Source organism: Schistocerca cancellata, chromosome 1, assembly GCF_023864275.1.
Source record: "Schistocerca cancellata isolate TAMUIC-IGC-003103 chromosome 1, iqSchCanc2.1, whole genome shotgun sequence".
NCBI classification, from domain to species: Eukaryota; Metazoa; Arthropoda; class Insecta; order Orthoptera; family Acrididae; genus Schistocerca; species Schistocerca cancellata.
This window is the reverse complement of record NC_064626.1, coordinates 978,784,368-978,801,061: the sequence shown is the minus strand read 5'-3', so window position 1 is coordinate 978,801,061 and position 16,694 is coordinate 978,784,368. Positions and strand designations below refer to the sequence as shown.

Sequence of the window (16,694 nt, the reverse complement as noted above, 5' to 3'; positions counted from 1 at the left end):
GAGAGGTAAAAATCACCTGAGAGGCAGTTCTGACATTGCGGTTGATAATGGAAGCAAGGCAGAAGTGAACGCAAGAAGTGTTCATAGGATTTTTAGTACTGTAAAAAGCGTTCCAAATCGTAAAATGGCTTTCGATACTCTGAGGAAAATAGGGGTAAGCTATAAGGAAATGGAGGGGACATGTGTAGTACGTACGAGAACCAAGAGGGATAAAAAAGAGTGGGAGACGAAGTACGAAGTGCTCGGATTAAAAAGGGTGCAAGACAGGCATGTTGTCTTTCCCCTCTACTATTCGAAGGCGCAATGATGGAAATAACAGATATTCTTAAGAGTAGGGTTAAAACTCAACGTGAAAGGGTATTAATGATAAGATCCGCTCATGACATTGCTATCTTAGTGAATGTGAAGAATTACAGGGTCTGTTGAACAGAATGGAAAGCCTGGTGAGTATAGCATCTGGACTGACAGTAAATCGAAGAAAGACGTTAGGAACGAGAAGCAGCCGAAATAAGGACAGCGAGAAACTTAAAATAAGAAAGAGGGATCACGAAGTAGACGAAGTTAAGGAATTCTTGGTATCTAACAATAAAAAAAAAACAAAAAAAAAAACACCATGATGGACCAAACAAGGAGGATATAAAAAGCAGACTAGCGCTGGAAGAAAGGGATCCCTGGTCAGGAGAAATCTGCTAGTATCAAGCATAGAGCTTAATTTGACAAATACATTTTTGATACTGTACATTTGGACCACAGCACTGTATAATTACGAAGAATGGGCTGTAGAAAAACTGGAACACAAGAGAGTAGAAGCATTTCAGATATGGTGCAATAGACGAATGTTGAAAATTGGGTGGTCTGATAAGGTATGGAATGAGGAGGTTCCCTGCAGAATTGGCACATGAAAGACATTTGAGAAACACTGGTAAGAAAAAGGGACAAGATGATAAGACATCTGTTAAGACATCAGGGACTAACTTCCGAGATACTAGAGGGAGCTGTAGAGAGTAAGAAGTGTAGGTGAAGACAGGGATTTGAATTTATTCATCACATGTTTGAGGACGTACATTTTAAATTGCACTTTCAGCTGAGGAACGGCCACTTACCAATTATTTCACCAAATGATGTAGGAAGGAACTTCACATGCAATAACTGTAGCGCAGAAATTTCAATTATGACACCACACACACACGTTTCTGTAAAAAACGAAAGAGTGAACACGCAGAATACGAAGAAAGTCATCAGCCAATTCGTCTACGTGATATTAATGACATTAATGATGACAGTAAACAGTCAAAAGCATACAATTTCAGTGTAAGACTGTCGAAATGATTATGGTGTTTACGGAAGCTGCCGTTTTGTATACTGCAGAAATGATAGGCCATAGAACGACGAGGTCACTGGACCATAACCTCGGAATTGATGAAGATAAGAAATGAAATTTCCATATACTCTTCAAAAATCCATCATGGCATCCGGTGCCATTTATTCCCCGGGCAAGACTTGCCGTCTGCTATGTTTTACCAATTAAACATTCTTCAAGCCAATCACGTAATTGTGATGATATCTTGCACGACTGTAATTTACTGTCAGTCAATGGGTGAATCTGCCTCATGCAGTCCGCCTTATAGCTCGTGGTGTAATCGGTATGGTTGCAGCCTCTAGATACCTAGGCCGCGTCTTCGAGTGCCGACCGGGTCAGAGATTTTCTTTGCTTGGGGATAGGTGGATTGGTGATGGTGTGGGGGAAGAGACCAAACAGCGAGGTCATCGGATAAGGGAAGGACAGGAAAGGAAGTCGGCCGTGCCCTTTCAAAGGAACCATCCCGACATTTGCCTGGAGTGATTTAGGGAAATCACGGAAAACATAAATCAGGATGGCCGGACGCGGGATTGAACCGTCGTCCTACCGAACGCGAGTCTACTGTGCTAACCACTGCGCCATCTCGCTCGGTTTTGTTTGCGGACTTTGGGCTTGTGTTGTCATCATCATTTCATCTCATCTGACAGATGCTAAAGTCACCGAAATGGCGTCAAACAGTATGGCTGGCACCAGGCGGCCAAACAACCCCACACAGGATCTACCGACCTATTATTTCATTCTGATATTTCAGAGGATATTAGGTCCACTCTTTATCATTAAGGTATAGTCTGGTGATAACTAACTAATTCCATCACATTTCTCACCAAATACCGACCAGAATTTGAGCAAAGAGCGTCCAATAAGTGACGCAACACGCTTTCTTTCTCATCAAATTTCGGTTGAAGAAATGCGGGTTGTGTTTTGAGGCATCGTGGAATATTTCTGTATCAGCCCCTATAGTTTCATGAAGTTCCTACAAGTGGAGGCGCAATCGTAGCCCTCAAAATGGTGTCTGTATCGAAGGTGCGTTCGAGGCAGAAAGCTGTTACTGAGTTTGTTCTGACGGATAACAAAAGTATCGCAGATATTCACAGGCGCTTGCTGAATGTCATAGGAAACCTGGCAGTGAACAAAAGCACAGCGAGTTGTTGGGCGAGGCGTCTGTCACCGCCGCAACAAGGGCGCGCCAACCTGCCCGATCTCCCGCGTGCCGGCCGGCCACCCACAGCTGTGATTCCTGCAATGTTGGGAAGTGCAGGGCGACTGCTACGGTCGCAGGTTCGAATCCTTAAGTAGTTCTAAGTTCTAGGGGACTGATGACCTCAGATGTTAAGTCCCATAGTACTCGGAGCCATTTGAACCATTTGGGAAGTGCAGACACTCTCATTCGAGGTGATCAAGGAATCGCAATCAAATACCTCGCTGCACAACTGTACGTCTCTGTTGGTGGTCCTGACACACTAGTCAACCAGTGCAACCGTCAGCTTTGAAATGTAATGTGCTACTCCCAGGAAATTGAAGAAACGACTTCAGAGCGGGCGTCACCACGAAAATGGAAACGAACTTGCCCTTCTCCGCGACAACGTTTGGCCTCACACAAATCTGTGCAACTGAGAGGAGCTCACAAAACTTCATTGGACTCTTGTATCTCATCCACACCATATCCCAGATCTCGAACCTTCCGACTTCCACGCGGCACGCGGGAGATCGGGCAGGTTGGCGCGCCCTTGTTGCGGCGGTGACAGTCCGACTTGACCAACGAACAGTGCACTCCTCTGGATGCAGTACGTGAATGATGAGGAGGTTAATGTCGCAGCAAGGCTTTAGCTCTGATGTCGAGGTACAAAGTTGTACCATGTGGGCATAAAGGTCCTCCCAATGAGATGGCGTAAGCCCGTCACACTTAAAGGCGGTTATGTTGAAAAAGAAAAGGCTTTGTTGTCAAAAGACTGGCGAATAATGCGGTGTATTGGAATACTATATAAATCCAAACTAATTTCAGAAAAAAAAATGTGTTGCACTATTTATTGAAGGCCCCTCAAGTCTCTGAGCAGAGCGCTGCCGTCCTACCAAACGTTATCGACTTCACCTTCAGGTGCTTTTATCGGAGTGCTGAGATCTATTACCTTGTCGTACAACTTCAAAACGCCTAATTTTAATTGGATAAAAAACTTCCTGGCAGATTAAAACTGTGTGCCGGACCGAGACTCGAACTGCGAGCAAGCGCTCTACCAACATTTTTTTTTTTTTTAATATCTCATTTTGTTCGCTTTCGTTCGTTGTATCTGCTCGGGGCGGACGTCGTAAGACATTCGTTTAAGTTCGTTGTTGATCGATTAACGCAGTTTTTTTTGTTACAGAGGGCAGCTAACCCTCTGACCGAACACGCTGAGCTACCGTGCCGGCGGCCAACTGAGCTACCCAAGCTCGACTCACGCGCCGTCCTCACAGCTTTACTTCTTCCAGTACCTCGTCTCCTACCTTCCAAACTTAACAGAAGCTCTCCTGCGAACCTTGCAGAACTAGCACTCTTGAAAGAAAGGATATTGCGGAGACATGGCTTAGCCACAGCCTGGGGGATGTTTCCAGAACGAGATTTTCACTCTGCAGCGGAGTGTGCGCTGATATGAAACTTCCTGGAAGATTAAAACTGTGTGCTTGTGCAGCTCAGTTGGTAGAGCACTTGCCCGCGAAAGGTAAAGGTCCCGAGTTCGAGTCTCGGTCCGGCACACAGTTTTAATCTGCCAGGAAGTTTCATATCAGCGCACACTCCGCTGCAGAGTGAAAATCTCATTCTTCAACAGGATAGTTTGTGTGGTAGTCTACAAGGCAGTCACAGATGGAGCTTCAGGTTCAGTGACTTACTTGGCCAAAAATTTGTCTTCTTTATGCAGGTGTGTCATTTAAGTTTGTAAAAGACTTGCTATATGAAAATAAACATTCGAATACCTTCTTAAATTTTTGAGAGATGATGGGTAGGGGTCTCACAGTTGTGAAGGAAGCCGTAATTGAAGCACTCTCAGAGAGAATGTGCGCTTCATACTTCATCTTACCCCTACTTCGCATGCTGGCTTACTTGGCACCCTTGCAGGCGAACGCTTACCTTGCCCCGCTTCCAGCGACGGCAGCAAATCCTGCGCCTTCCTGCCGTCGGAGAGCGTCCCCAGGCCGGCCGACAGGTGTCCCGCCGCCTCCCTGCCGTCGTACAGGCGGTCCGTGAAGCCGCGCGCGCCCTGCGCCACGCTGTAGCTCAGCAGGCCCTCTGCAACACAGCGGGCTCCGCTCTCGAACGCTCCAGCTTATACAACAACCACTACACGATAAATCTCAACCTATTACACACACTCGGCAATTCAGCATGTTTCTGCATGTTACCGACTGAGACTACGAGTTTACTGTTACCAGTCACAATTTACACTGAGGTGACAAAGATCGTGGGGTACCTCGTAATATCGTGTCTGATATCCTTTTGCCCAGCGTAGTACAGCAGCTCGACGTGGAATGAACACGGCAAGTCGTTGGAACTCCCTTGCAGAAATATTGAGGCATGTTGTCTCTTGCCGGCCATAACTACGGAAGCGTAGCTAGTGTAAGATTTTCTACACGAACTGAACTATCGATTATGTCCCATAAATGTTCCATGGATGGCCAAATCATTGTCTCAAATAGTTCAGGACGCACTTCAAACCAGTCGCGAAGAACTGTGGCCTGGTGACATGGTGCATTCTCATCCATAAAAATTCCCCAGTTGTTTTGGAACATTAATTCCATCAATGGCTGCAAATGGTCACCAAGTAGCCGAACTCCGGAGGACCCAGTCCATTCCAAGCAAACTGACCCCACACCATTATGGAGATACCACCAGCAGCTTGCTGAGTGTCTTCTTGACAACTTCGGTCCATGGCTTCATGGAGTCCGTGCCACACTCGAGTCCTACAGTAAGCCCTTACCGACAGAAAACGGATCTTATATGTCCAAGCCACGGTTTTTCCGTGTCTAGGGCACAACCGATCTGGTCAGGAGCCCAGGACAGGCGCTGCAAGCGATGTCGTGCCGTTAGCAGAAGCAGTCATGCCATGGCCCATTAACGCTAGATTTTGCTACACTGCCCTAACGGATGTATTCGTCGTACGTCCCACATCGATTTCTGCGGTTATTTCACGCAGTGCAGGCTCGTCTGTTAGTATTGACAACTCTACGCAAACGACACTGCTCTCGGTCGTTAAGTGAAGCCCGTTGGCGACTGTGTTGGCGGTCATGAAAGGTAATGCCTGAAATTTGGTATTCTCGGCATACTCTCAACCCTGTGGCTCCATTAATACTGAATTCCCTAACAATTTCCGAGAAGGAATGTGCCACGCATCCACCTCCAACTACCATTCCGCAGTCAGAGTCTCTTAATTCCCGTCGTGCGACCATAATCACGTCGGAAACCTTTTCATTTGAATCACCTGAGTACAAATGACAGCTTGTGTAGGTGATAGCGCCATCTACGTATGTCCATATCGCTATTCCACAACTTTCGTCACCTCTGTGTAGTTTATTTCCACTACACTTTTCACAGGCTTAAACCTCCATCATCAGGCAGATTTGTGCGTGTTAATAAGACTTCTACTCTTTGAGATAAGCTGTAGCACTTCAGAAGCAGAAGGCAAAACAAAACGTTATTTTATTATAGCCCTAAAAAAAGCTCAAGAGGTCCTTTATTGCAAAGATTTATTCATCCATGTAGAGTCACTGCAACGTCGTGATTAGTGTTGTTCGCTCCATAGAAAAAGAATTCCCACTCATCTTTCGGTGATATCTTCTTCTGCTATGCGGAAGACAGCCCTGGCCTCTTACAAAATGAATAATGTTCTTCGGCTAGAGAAAGCTGTAGCGGAAACTAGCCGCTCTACATGTCTCTACAGGTCGTATAAAATGTTTTCTGCTATCAGGTTAACAGAGCTGTTAAACGATGGATAGTTTGTGAGTGAAAAATTCTACGTATTGTAACTACTCTGGTTCAAGAAACATCGCAATATACCTGCTAATCTTTAGTTAGAGTTTCGACAGTCACAAGTGATCACAGTCACTCGTCGTAGCTTATGGTATTCAGCGGAATCAGTTACTAAAAAGATCTCGAAACGAATTGTCTGTCGTACAGTGCTCACGCAAACATTACACAACCGATCGTTTTGAACGTTCGAGACTTGCACAATACACCACACCCACACGGAATTTAGTTACTTCAAAAGTAAAAGTTTACACATAAAATTGGAAACTCGCTTCATCTTTCTTAAACGTTCTCGTTCACTTTATGGCACTCCACGATCAAGTTTAAATCATCATTCCTTAAAATTTTCACATGTGTGTAAAGCCTCCCAACTCGGTGAAGGCTGCGCTCCAAGCTTCATTTAGACTTTAGAAAGCAACTACCTTAGCCCACAAAATACACGCGAAGATATTGTCCACTAACTGGCTGTGGCCAATCCTATATTAGTACTAAACTGCGCAATGCTGCGTCTTTTTCGCTGGACTAAGTACAACATAACAGCTTTCATGAACTGTGCATTAAATGGACTGATTGAGAAAATCTACCATTATCAGACTAGCTCCCTATCTTACTAACAGAATCAGCCCAAGTCCAGTAAACTTTACAGATGCACTTTACAGATTTACCCTGAGAGTACGATTCACTCTCTTCATACTGATACAATTCCCACGCTAACATTTACTCCGTTAATAGATATGACAATATTCATTTATTATATTACTTCACATTTACACCTTCATTCAAACTGCTAATGAGACTTACGAAGAATAATTAACGAAGGTATTCACAAAAGACAAAGTTTTCTTTCCAAAATATACTGTTTTAAATACGTATGATTTAACTCCATAAGATGCTGGCACATTTCATTTATAACCAAAACTACTTAGAACTGATGCTGGATCAGACTACACATCTGTCTTGCTAGAACCATGACTTGCGGGCTTCCAAATAGAAAGTGTGATGTGTGGCCCTCAGCTACATACCCTCTGACTCAGAGTTGAAATAAAAAACGTTTGGGCTGGTTTCGTTGTCTAGGAGCTGGGATACGTAGTTGCCGCACTCCAAGCCAAATATTGCTAAGTGTACAGTATACAATATGAATATACACGTGAATCGAATGGTCGAAGGTTCCTATCACTTGGCAGTTGCGAATTTGGATGTGGCATAGAAATTTGTGTATGAAATATTTCAATTAAATAAAACCTTCAGGTACGATAGCAGAGGTACCTTAAAGAATGCAGTTTATTACTGAAAATCACTTATTGGTGTCGATGATCCCGCAATTAAATAAAATACGAGTTGAATAACACGGAAACAATAGATTCCTACTTCACGTAATTAGTTATGAACAACAACATAGCTCGCGAGATATCCACTTCTACAAGCATACTACGTCTTCACTGCAGAAGCCACGGAAATCTCACCAGTGCACAAGTCGGTACTATGAAATATTTCTATCTCCCGCGATCACGCGCAAACTGCCCCACTCTCCAACGTAGTTCCTGCGACGGCCTGTCCTGCTCCCCATCCAGCACCCCAAGTCCCTTCCAGCACTCCTTCCCCTTTTCCATCCAGTCTCCCCATTAACGAGCGCTGTGATTGGCTAGAACACTCCCGCCATTTCTTCAAGCCAACGCACACTCACAAACATATTGAAACACATACGAAATACTGGATTTACATTTAAATAACTTGACATTAAATAAATATTCCTATGGCTGGACCATAAAAACTCTGTAACACACATAATTAAATACATAAACAAATCAAATAAACATATATCAAAGGAATAGAAACAAAAGGTAGGCCAGCAGTCTTATGTCTCTGTGCTTTCTAAAATACAGTAACCAATTTCTTCATTTATAGTATGTATCGGATATAAACAAAGACATAGACGAATCAATATATTGATAAGCATGCTGATACCGTTTTTTCGTGTAACTGAGGAGTACTTATGGCCTGACACGATCAATAGTAATCGGTCACTTTGACCTCCAATAACTGATGTACTATTCAAGTTATGAGCCTGTAATACATATCAATTTAGGTTAACACTATAGCTTTCTAAAGACACATCGATCGCCAAAATCGGATGAACCGTTTAGATTTTGGAAATTCGTTGCTGGGTGTTACTTGTATAATTTACAGTCCGATACTAAACTTTAAAGTAATAATCTGGCTACGCCATCAGAATCGTCGTGCAAATAATGGTAATGTACATGTTTCTTTCTAAGGTATCATGATTCCTATGGCTATTATTAATTTCTACACGGACTGTGAAATGTCTGCCATTATGTTTCCACAAAGTCCGCCATCTTTGGCACCCCCGGCATACAAATCTCCTTCATCGACACAAAGCACAGTCCTCGTCACAGCGTCAACACTGAATTCCCAGCCACGCGGTCGGCCTGGACCACGCGCTGGGGCTGTCCTTCTTTCCCCGGCCGATGCTCGGCACCACTCGGCTTGCGACGAGCCGCGGTGCGCCGAGGGGCCCCCGTACGGCCACGCCAACTCCGAACTTAGACTGTTTTCAGGGCACCACAACTCGCCCGTTGCCTCACAGACTCGTGTATGAAGCTGTATGCTTGTTCGTGTCTGACATACAAGGCGCAATGCAATTCGCTACAGCTCACCACGTGTTAAAACAGTGATTTGTTTTGCCTGTCCGCCGCTGAACAGTAGCAGAGATTACCCCAACCTCATACACAAAACACATAAATGTCGAATTATTTCACGTGAGTTCATCTGATGATGGGGGCTTCAATCTCTGAAAAGCGGAATGGCCTGATTACAAAAATTCCCAGTTTCAACCGATATCAGTAACAGTGTTGGTAAGGTACAACCTAAAGCACTTTATAGCCCAGCTGATTACTTAAAGGTAGTCAGACAGTAGTTTATCGTCTACACACTCACACTCCTTCTGCCCTTCCCCTGCCTCCTTCCCAAATCCTACAGACATCTGTCTCCATCTGGGATAAACTAATAGCCCATAACTCTTTGATTACATCTATCAACTGTGTCTCCATATATAAGGCACTCATGTGAAAATGAGACAGACAGGAAAGAAAGTTAGTAAACTATTTTTTATTTTAAATATGTTTCCCACACCAGTTCCGGTCTGATTCAGCAACGGTAATCCAATTTTCTACTAAAAAGCCGGTCTTTGAGGTAGGTGTTTGTTTTAAAAGTTTCGCGCTACTGGCACATCTTCAGAATTTCTTAGACGGCGTAACCCGCACTAGAAAAAAAAAAAAAAACGCTAAATTCAATTTGTTCTTCCGCAACAGCTCAGGGAGCTGTACAGTAAACTTTGCAACATCTGGTCCCAAGAAAGCCGTTGTGTAAGAAACAGAAGTCTGCACTGAGAGATTGTTTCTTGAATTTCATATTTTTGTAATCTCTCCCAAAATAAATGGTTGTTGTTAAAATATTACTGGCGTATTTCTGAACTTGAATCACAAAATTAAACCTGTTGCCTATAGCAGCATTTGAGGCAAAAACTTTCTTAATGGCACTTACCACGTTATTAATAGATGATTTATTTTATAATTTGTGTCAATGTTCTTTTTTTAAAGTGATGAGCTCGGTACCATAATTCTGTCGTATCAGAATATTTTGTCAATTTGTTGGACACAACTAACTTTCGTACAAAGTGAGACACACTGTTTCCTAATTCTCCTGACACATGCGACATTTGTCATTTTAATCCTTCTTCAATTCCACTTTTGGTACGTAGGAAGAGCAGATGTGTTGCTTTGTCGTTCCTGGAACGTGCGCATGAGGAAGTTCATCAGTTAATTTCTTCTTTCTGTACAAAGTCTCTCTTGTAGATAGATCCGAATCTTCGCGACGCTGACATGCCTACTGAACAAGTCCGCTACAAAACGCGTTGCCCTTTATCTATCTACTCGAAAATCCATTAATTGTACTTGTTAAGTGTACCCGTATGACGATAAATACAGTTCAGTCGGAAGTAAGACGATTTCTTAAACTACCTACTTCATCGATGAGCTACCTTTCCTAGCGATGTCTGGCATGGTTTGTTTCACTTCTTCTTGCTTCAGACACTCGCTTCTAGATATTTACAAGTTGCGTATGTTATCAGTGATTGATTATTAGCCGTATTATCGAACAACAATGCATTTTACACTTATTTCTCCTCTATATTTACTGAGATATTTAATTTTTTTATACACTTTTTTTTTATCTTATCAGACCTTTGTGGCGACGCATTCCCTTTCATTTACTTGGATTATGCACTGATGAGTCAGAACATTGTGACCTACTATCGATATACGAGTCCTAAATATCACTGATTAAGTATAACTGTCTTCAGTGATTAGTCCCGCTACGAACTAAGCCCCGATGAAGAGCGATGACGCTTCTGGAGACACCCCGGACAACATTGTGTTACCGACCCGAATGTCGCCCGCCATACGGCCCGAGAAGCAGGAGTGATGGTGTGGGGTGCCATTTGATTTCATATTAGGACCCCTTCGGTTGTCATCCGCGGTACCCTTACAGCACAGCGTCCAGGCGTTTGCAGCGACACCGGGCGAGGAATGACTGCTAATCAGACACACGTGCGGTGCAAGCAGTATGAGTGAGCGTGCTGTCCACGTGTAGAATAGGAAAGAAGCATGAACTACCTGAGTTTGACCGACTGCAGATTGTGATGATCCGTAGGCTCTGCACGAGTATTTTAGAAACTGCACGACTTGTCTGGTGTTCCAGAAATGCTGTTGTGAGTGTCTTCAACAAATGGCGAAACCATGATGTCAACACTGGACAGAGGACATTTAGTTGCGTTCAAAGAAGCCTGTTGGAGTAATCAGCAAATGGCTGACATTTGAACAGGCGATGCCAGTATTGACGATGTTGGCAGGAATGGGTGAACCATGGACGAACTCTGCGTCAAGAAGGAAGTAGTCGGTCGACCTATGGTGACGACAGAACGTGAGGACCGAACAATCGTCAGAGAGGCACTCGGAACACCGGACTGATCATTATTATTAATCCGACGTGCAACCTGTGCACTAGTGACCACAAGGAAAACTAATAGCAGGCTCACACAAGGAGGGTTGAGCTCACAATGCCCCTTCCGCCAGCTACCATTGACCTCTGTACACTACCAAGCACATTTGCAGTGATGTTGGGCAGATAAGGCGTGGATTATCACTGATTAGAGTATAACTGTCTTCAATGATTCGGTTCTAGAAGCTACAGTCTGGAACCGCGAGACCGCTGCGGTTGGAGGTTCGAATTCTGCCTCGGGCATGGATGTCTGTGATGTCCTTAGGTTAGTTAGGTTTAAGTAGTTCTACGTTCTAGGGGACTGATAACCTCAGAAGTTAAGTCCCATAGTGCTCAGAGCCATTTGAACCATTTTCAGTGATTAATCCCTCTTCGAACTAAGCCCCGATGAACAGCGGTGACGTCTCTGGAGACGCCACGGGCAGCAGTAGGATACCGCCCAGACTGTCGCCCACTATACGGCCCGAAAAACGGTAGTTGTGGTTTGGGGTGCCATTTCTCTTCATAAATAGGGCCCCATTAGTTGTCATCCGTGGCACCCTTACAGCACAGCGGTGCGTCGACGAAATTCTGCGCCTTATTTTGTTGCCCTTCATGGCAAGCCATACTAGTCTTACATTTCAGCAAGAATTAACCCGCTCGCCAGCAATCCTCTAGAGTTTCTACTGCTTTCCTTCGTTTTTGCCTAACACCACCTTGGCCAACAAGGCCGGCGCATCTCTCCGTAGCTGAGAATGTTTGGGGCATTATGGACAGAGCCCTCCAACCATCTCGGGCTTTCGACGATCTAACGTGCTAATTGGACGGAATTTGGCAAGTTATCCTTCAGGAACACATAAAGCCACTCTGCCAATCATTCCCAATCCGACTAACTGCTTGCATATTTGATTTGCTCAATTTGTGAAGCTCTTTCTCTTGAATAAATCATGCAATTTTTCTCAAACTGTACCAATGTGTTTGTGTTTGTCTGTACATGTACATTTCATTTGCAGATCTCTATCTTATTCAGAAAATTGTTTCGCGGAGTATCTTTTTTTTTTGTCTTAAAATTTACAGCTGCATATACGAAGACGCTGCACAAGCCACTGCACGGTACTTGACGATAGTTCGTATAATTATCAGAGATTTTTTGCCCGTGTCTATTCAAATATGGAGCGAGGGTATAGTTACGTTAAGGATGCTCCAGTACGTATGTCGTACATAAGTGGGGTGTTCACTTACGAGCAGATGAATTAGAGAAATCTATGTACCAGTGTGTGTAGCCCCCCCTTGAGTCCCAGACTGCTAAAGACTAATTTGAAGGACTATGGAACGAGGCAATGAAAGCATTGGCCTGCCATTCTGATCCATTATCGTTCAGTTATCGCCTTTAAGTAACGGACGTTGGTCTAGCCGTGTCCCAGCACATTTAATGGCGTGCTAAATGCGCTGAGCAGAATTAAGGTCCGGTGATTTGGCGGACCACACAAGTACCCATATGTACTAAAGGTTAAGCTTTAATTATTCTGACATAGCTCCGCTATGAGAATGGTACATTTTCTAGGTGAAGGAACAGACCGTCTCACGAGACCTGCTAACAATCATTCTAATTTACGTGGTCCGACAGTAAATGATGCCGATAGGTAATGTGTCAGTGGCCCTTTTTCGTCCCATGCAAACATCTTCCACACGAGACAGTTGAAGGCCTTTGGGTGGCATCCACTTCCATGTCCATTATATTCAAGATGCGCACATCTCGATCGATAGCATCCAATGTGTGGTCAGCAGGAATTAGATCAGTTGCTCTAGAGTTGCGAAGCACGAATGCTCCAATTTCAGTGGAGTGTTTTTCAAATAACAGAGACACAATTTGGGAACTCTAAAGTGGTCCATTGCCACATGGATTGTACTGGTGGCCTGCGGGGTGTCATGGATGAGCAAACGTACACACTCGATATGCAGTATGTTTGGCAGGACCAAAGGATACGTCGAGGACAGCAAGGATTTTCTTCGATTTAACAAAAGCATTCGATTGTGTGGACCTTGTATAAGTTGGGGCATTGTGGAGTTTATGGGAAGAGGCAAGCAACGATTCGCTTCATATATGGAAAGCAGGAAGCAGAAGATTATTCTGTAGCGTGAATAAACATGGTCTACTCTTGAATCTGGTATCGTGTGAGGTGGGGTGTGCCACAGGGATCTGTTCTGGGTTCTCCGCTTTTCGATGCACATAAACTCGCAACTGCAACAGACCACAGTGCATATAGTTTCTACACGGAACCCCTGTAAAAGCTAAATTATGGTCTGAAGGTGGTCACACAGTCAGTGCAGTCGACTGTGTTTACTTCATAGAACTGAGGTACATAGAAGGCTTTCGAAGTATTGAGTTCTAAAACTTACTGCTGCCTTTGCTATAAGGATAGTCCTCACTCTTTCTGAGACTCAAACGCGAGGTTTTGTTTACTTCCCTGGCTCAAACTCATTAAGAATATTCTTAGCCCAGAAAAGGGCAGTCAGAAATATTTTCGGTTGTTGAAATCTGGTTGAGCAGGACAGAGCGAATCAGATTGTGGAAAGGGGCCACAGTCAGTTATGGTTAGTCACACAGGAACACACAACTTTATTCCTCGAAAACCCATACACAGTTTTCTCTTTAAAACAACAAGGATCAATTCACGGCTGAGGGCCCAAGTAACTTCACAATAATAAGTTTAAATAATTCCTTTTAAAACGCAAGGATGTAGAGAAACGGCTGAAGGCCTTAGTTAGGTAAAATTAAAATATCCTCAAATAATTCCTTTTAAGGCATAAGAATTTAGACAAAAATGCTGAAGGCCTTACTTTAGTAAAATTAAAACATCTTCTCGGCTAAAGGCCCAAATACACTCCTGGAAATGGAAAAAAGAACACATTGACACCGGTGTGTCAGACCCACCATACTTGCTCCGGACACTGCGAGAGGGCTGTACATGCAATGATCACACGCACGGCACAGCGGACACACCAGGAACCGCGGTGTTGGCCGTCGAATGGCGCTAGCTGCGCAGCATTTGTGCACCGCCGCCGTCAGTGTCAGCCAGTTTGCCGTGGCATACGGAGCTCCATCGCAGTCTTTAACACTGGTAGCATGCCGCGACAGCGTGGACGTGAACCGTATGTGCAGTTGACGGACTTTGAGCGAGGGCGTATAGTGGGCATGCGGGAGGCCGGGTGGACGTACCGCCGAATTGCTCAACACGTGGGGCGTGAGGTCTCCACAGTACATCGATGTTGTCGCCAGTGGTCGGCGGAAGGTGCACGTGCCCGTCGACCTGGGACCGGACCGCAGCGACGCACGGATGCACGCCAAGACCGTAGGATCCTACGCAGTGCCGTAGGGCACCGCACCGCCACTTCCCAGCAAATTAGGGACACTGTTGCTCCTGGGGTATCGGCGAGGACCATTCGCAACCGTCTCCATGAAGCTGGGCTACGGTCCCGCACACCGTTAGGCCGTCTTCCGCTCACGCCCCAACATCGTGCAGCCCGCCTCAAGTGGTGTCGCGACAGGCGTGAATGGAGGGACGAATGGAGACGTGTCGTCTTCAACGATGAGAGTCGCTTCTGCCGTGGTGCCAATGATGGTCGTATGCGTGTTTGGCGCCGTGCAGGTGAGCGCCACAATCAGGACTGCATACGACCGAGGCACACAGGGCCAACACCCGGCATCATGGTGTGGGGAGCGATCTCCTACACTGGCCGTACACCACTGGTGATCGTCGAGGGGACACTGAATAGTGCACGGTACATCCAAACCGTCATCGAACCCATCGTTCTACCATTCGTAGACCGGCAAGGGAACTTGCTGTTCCAACAGGACAATGCACGTCCGCATGTATCCTGTGCCACCCAACGTGCTCTAGAAGGTGTAAGTCAACTACCCTGGCCAGCAAGATCTCCGGATCTGTCCCCCATTGAGCATGTTTGGGACTGGATGAAGCGTCGTCTCACGCGGTCTGCACGTCCAGCACGAACGCTGGTCCAACTGAGGCGCCAGGTGGAAATGGCATGGCAAGCCGTTCCACAGGACTACATCCAGCATCTCTACGATCGTCTCCATGGGAGAATAGCAGCCTGCATTGCTGCGAAAGGTGGATATACACTGTACGAGTGCCGACATTGTGCATGCTCTGTTGCCTGTGTCTATGTGCCTGTGGTTCTGTCATTGTGATCATGTGATGTATCTGACCCCAGGAATGTGTCAATAAAGTTTCCCCTTCCTGGGACAATGAATTCACGGTGTTCTTATTTCAATTTCCAGGAGTGTAATATTTCAGATCAGCAAAGGAAATTGTTTAAAATGCAAGCATTTACAAATTTCGGCTAGGCGCTTCAGTCCGGAACCATGCGGCTGCTACGGTCGCAGGTTGGACTCCTGCCTCGGGCATGGAAATGTGTGATGTCCTTAGGTTATTTAGGTTTAAGTAGTTCTAAGTCTGGGGGACTGATGACCTCAGATGTTAAGTCCAATACTGCTTAGAGCCATTTGAACGTTTTTTTTTTTAAATTTTGGCTAATTGCCATATTGAGGAAATTTTAGATCAATTTCTCAGCTGAAAGACCAATAGTATTATAACATAATAAAGTACTTACAGAATACCACCGTAAGGAAACTTGAAATATATTGACGGCTGAAGGCCCATACAGCTATTCAACACAATTAAAGACGAACTTTAAGGTAAGCATTTATACGGTACGGCTGAAGGCCATTTTAAGAATTCAAGATAGTGAAAGAGAAACCACAGACCAGAATTCACACATTATGGCTGGAAGCCCCAGATTTTAGAAGAAACGCGGCAGACGGCAAACAAGAATTAAAAAAAAAATACCTGGCTGAAGGCCTAATCTTAAAATAATTCACATAAGGTTCGGCTGAAGGCCTGGCACAGTACTTGCGACAAAAGAAAATCACAATCACAAACAGCAGTTCAGTGAGACAGGCAGCCAAGCGTAACACTAAATGATCAGGTGGCAGCACGACCTAGGCACGGCTGAATAACCAACCAACAACCTAATCAACTCCCTTCCGCCCGACCAACGGACGACGACCAAAAACATCGGAGAGGAAGAGGATCGCAGCAGGACTATGTCATAATAATTGGCGTTTAAACACAGTCAAGGCACAATAACCACTCAAAGAAAAGGAAAGAAAAACATCAAATCTGTCGAACTACACGCCGTTCTGGACAGCATCAACACTGCGAGGAAACACACGCTCGTTGTTCTGTCCCAACCGACCGACTA

The 16,694-nt window shown here is 44.9% G+C and overlaps 1 protein-coding gene across 1 annotated transcript in view; it reads right to left on the bottom strand.

Moving 5' to 3' along the window:
• LOC126088454 (discoidin domain-containing receptor 2-like) overlaps positions 1-16,694 on the bottom strand; it is a 764,950-nt gene that overhangs the window by 116,469 nt on the left and 631,787 nt on the right. Inside the window, exon 7 of the mRNA XM_049906599.1 lies at positions 4,464-4,622. Coding sequence (XP_049762556.1) covers positions 4,464-4,622 — 159 coding nt within the window. The remainder of the gene's footprint in view (positions 1-4,463; positions 4,623-16,694) is intronic.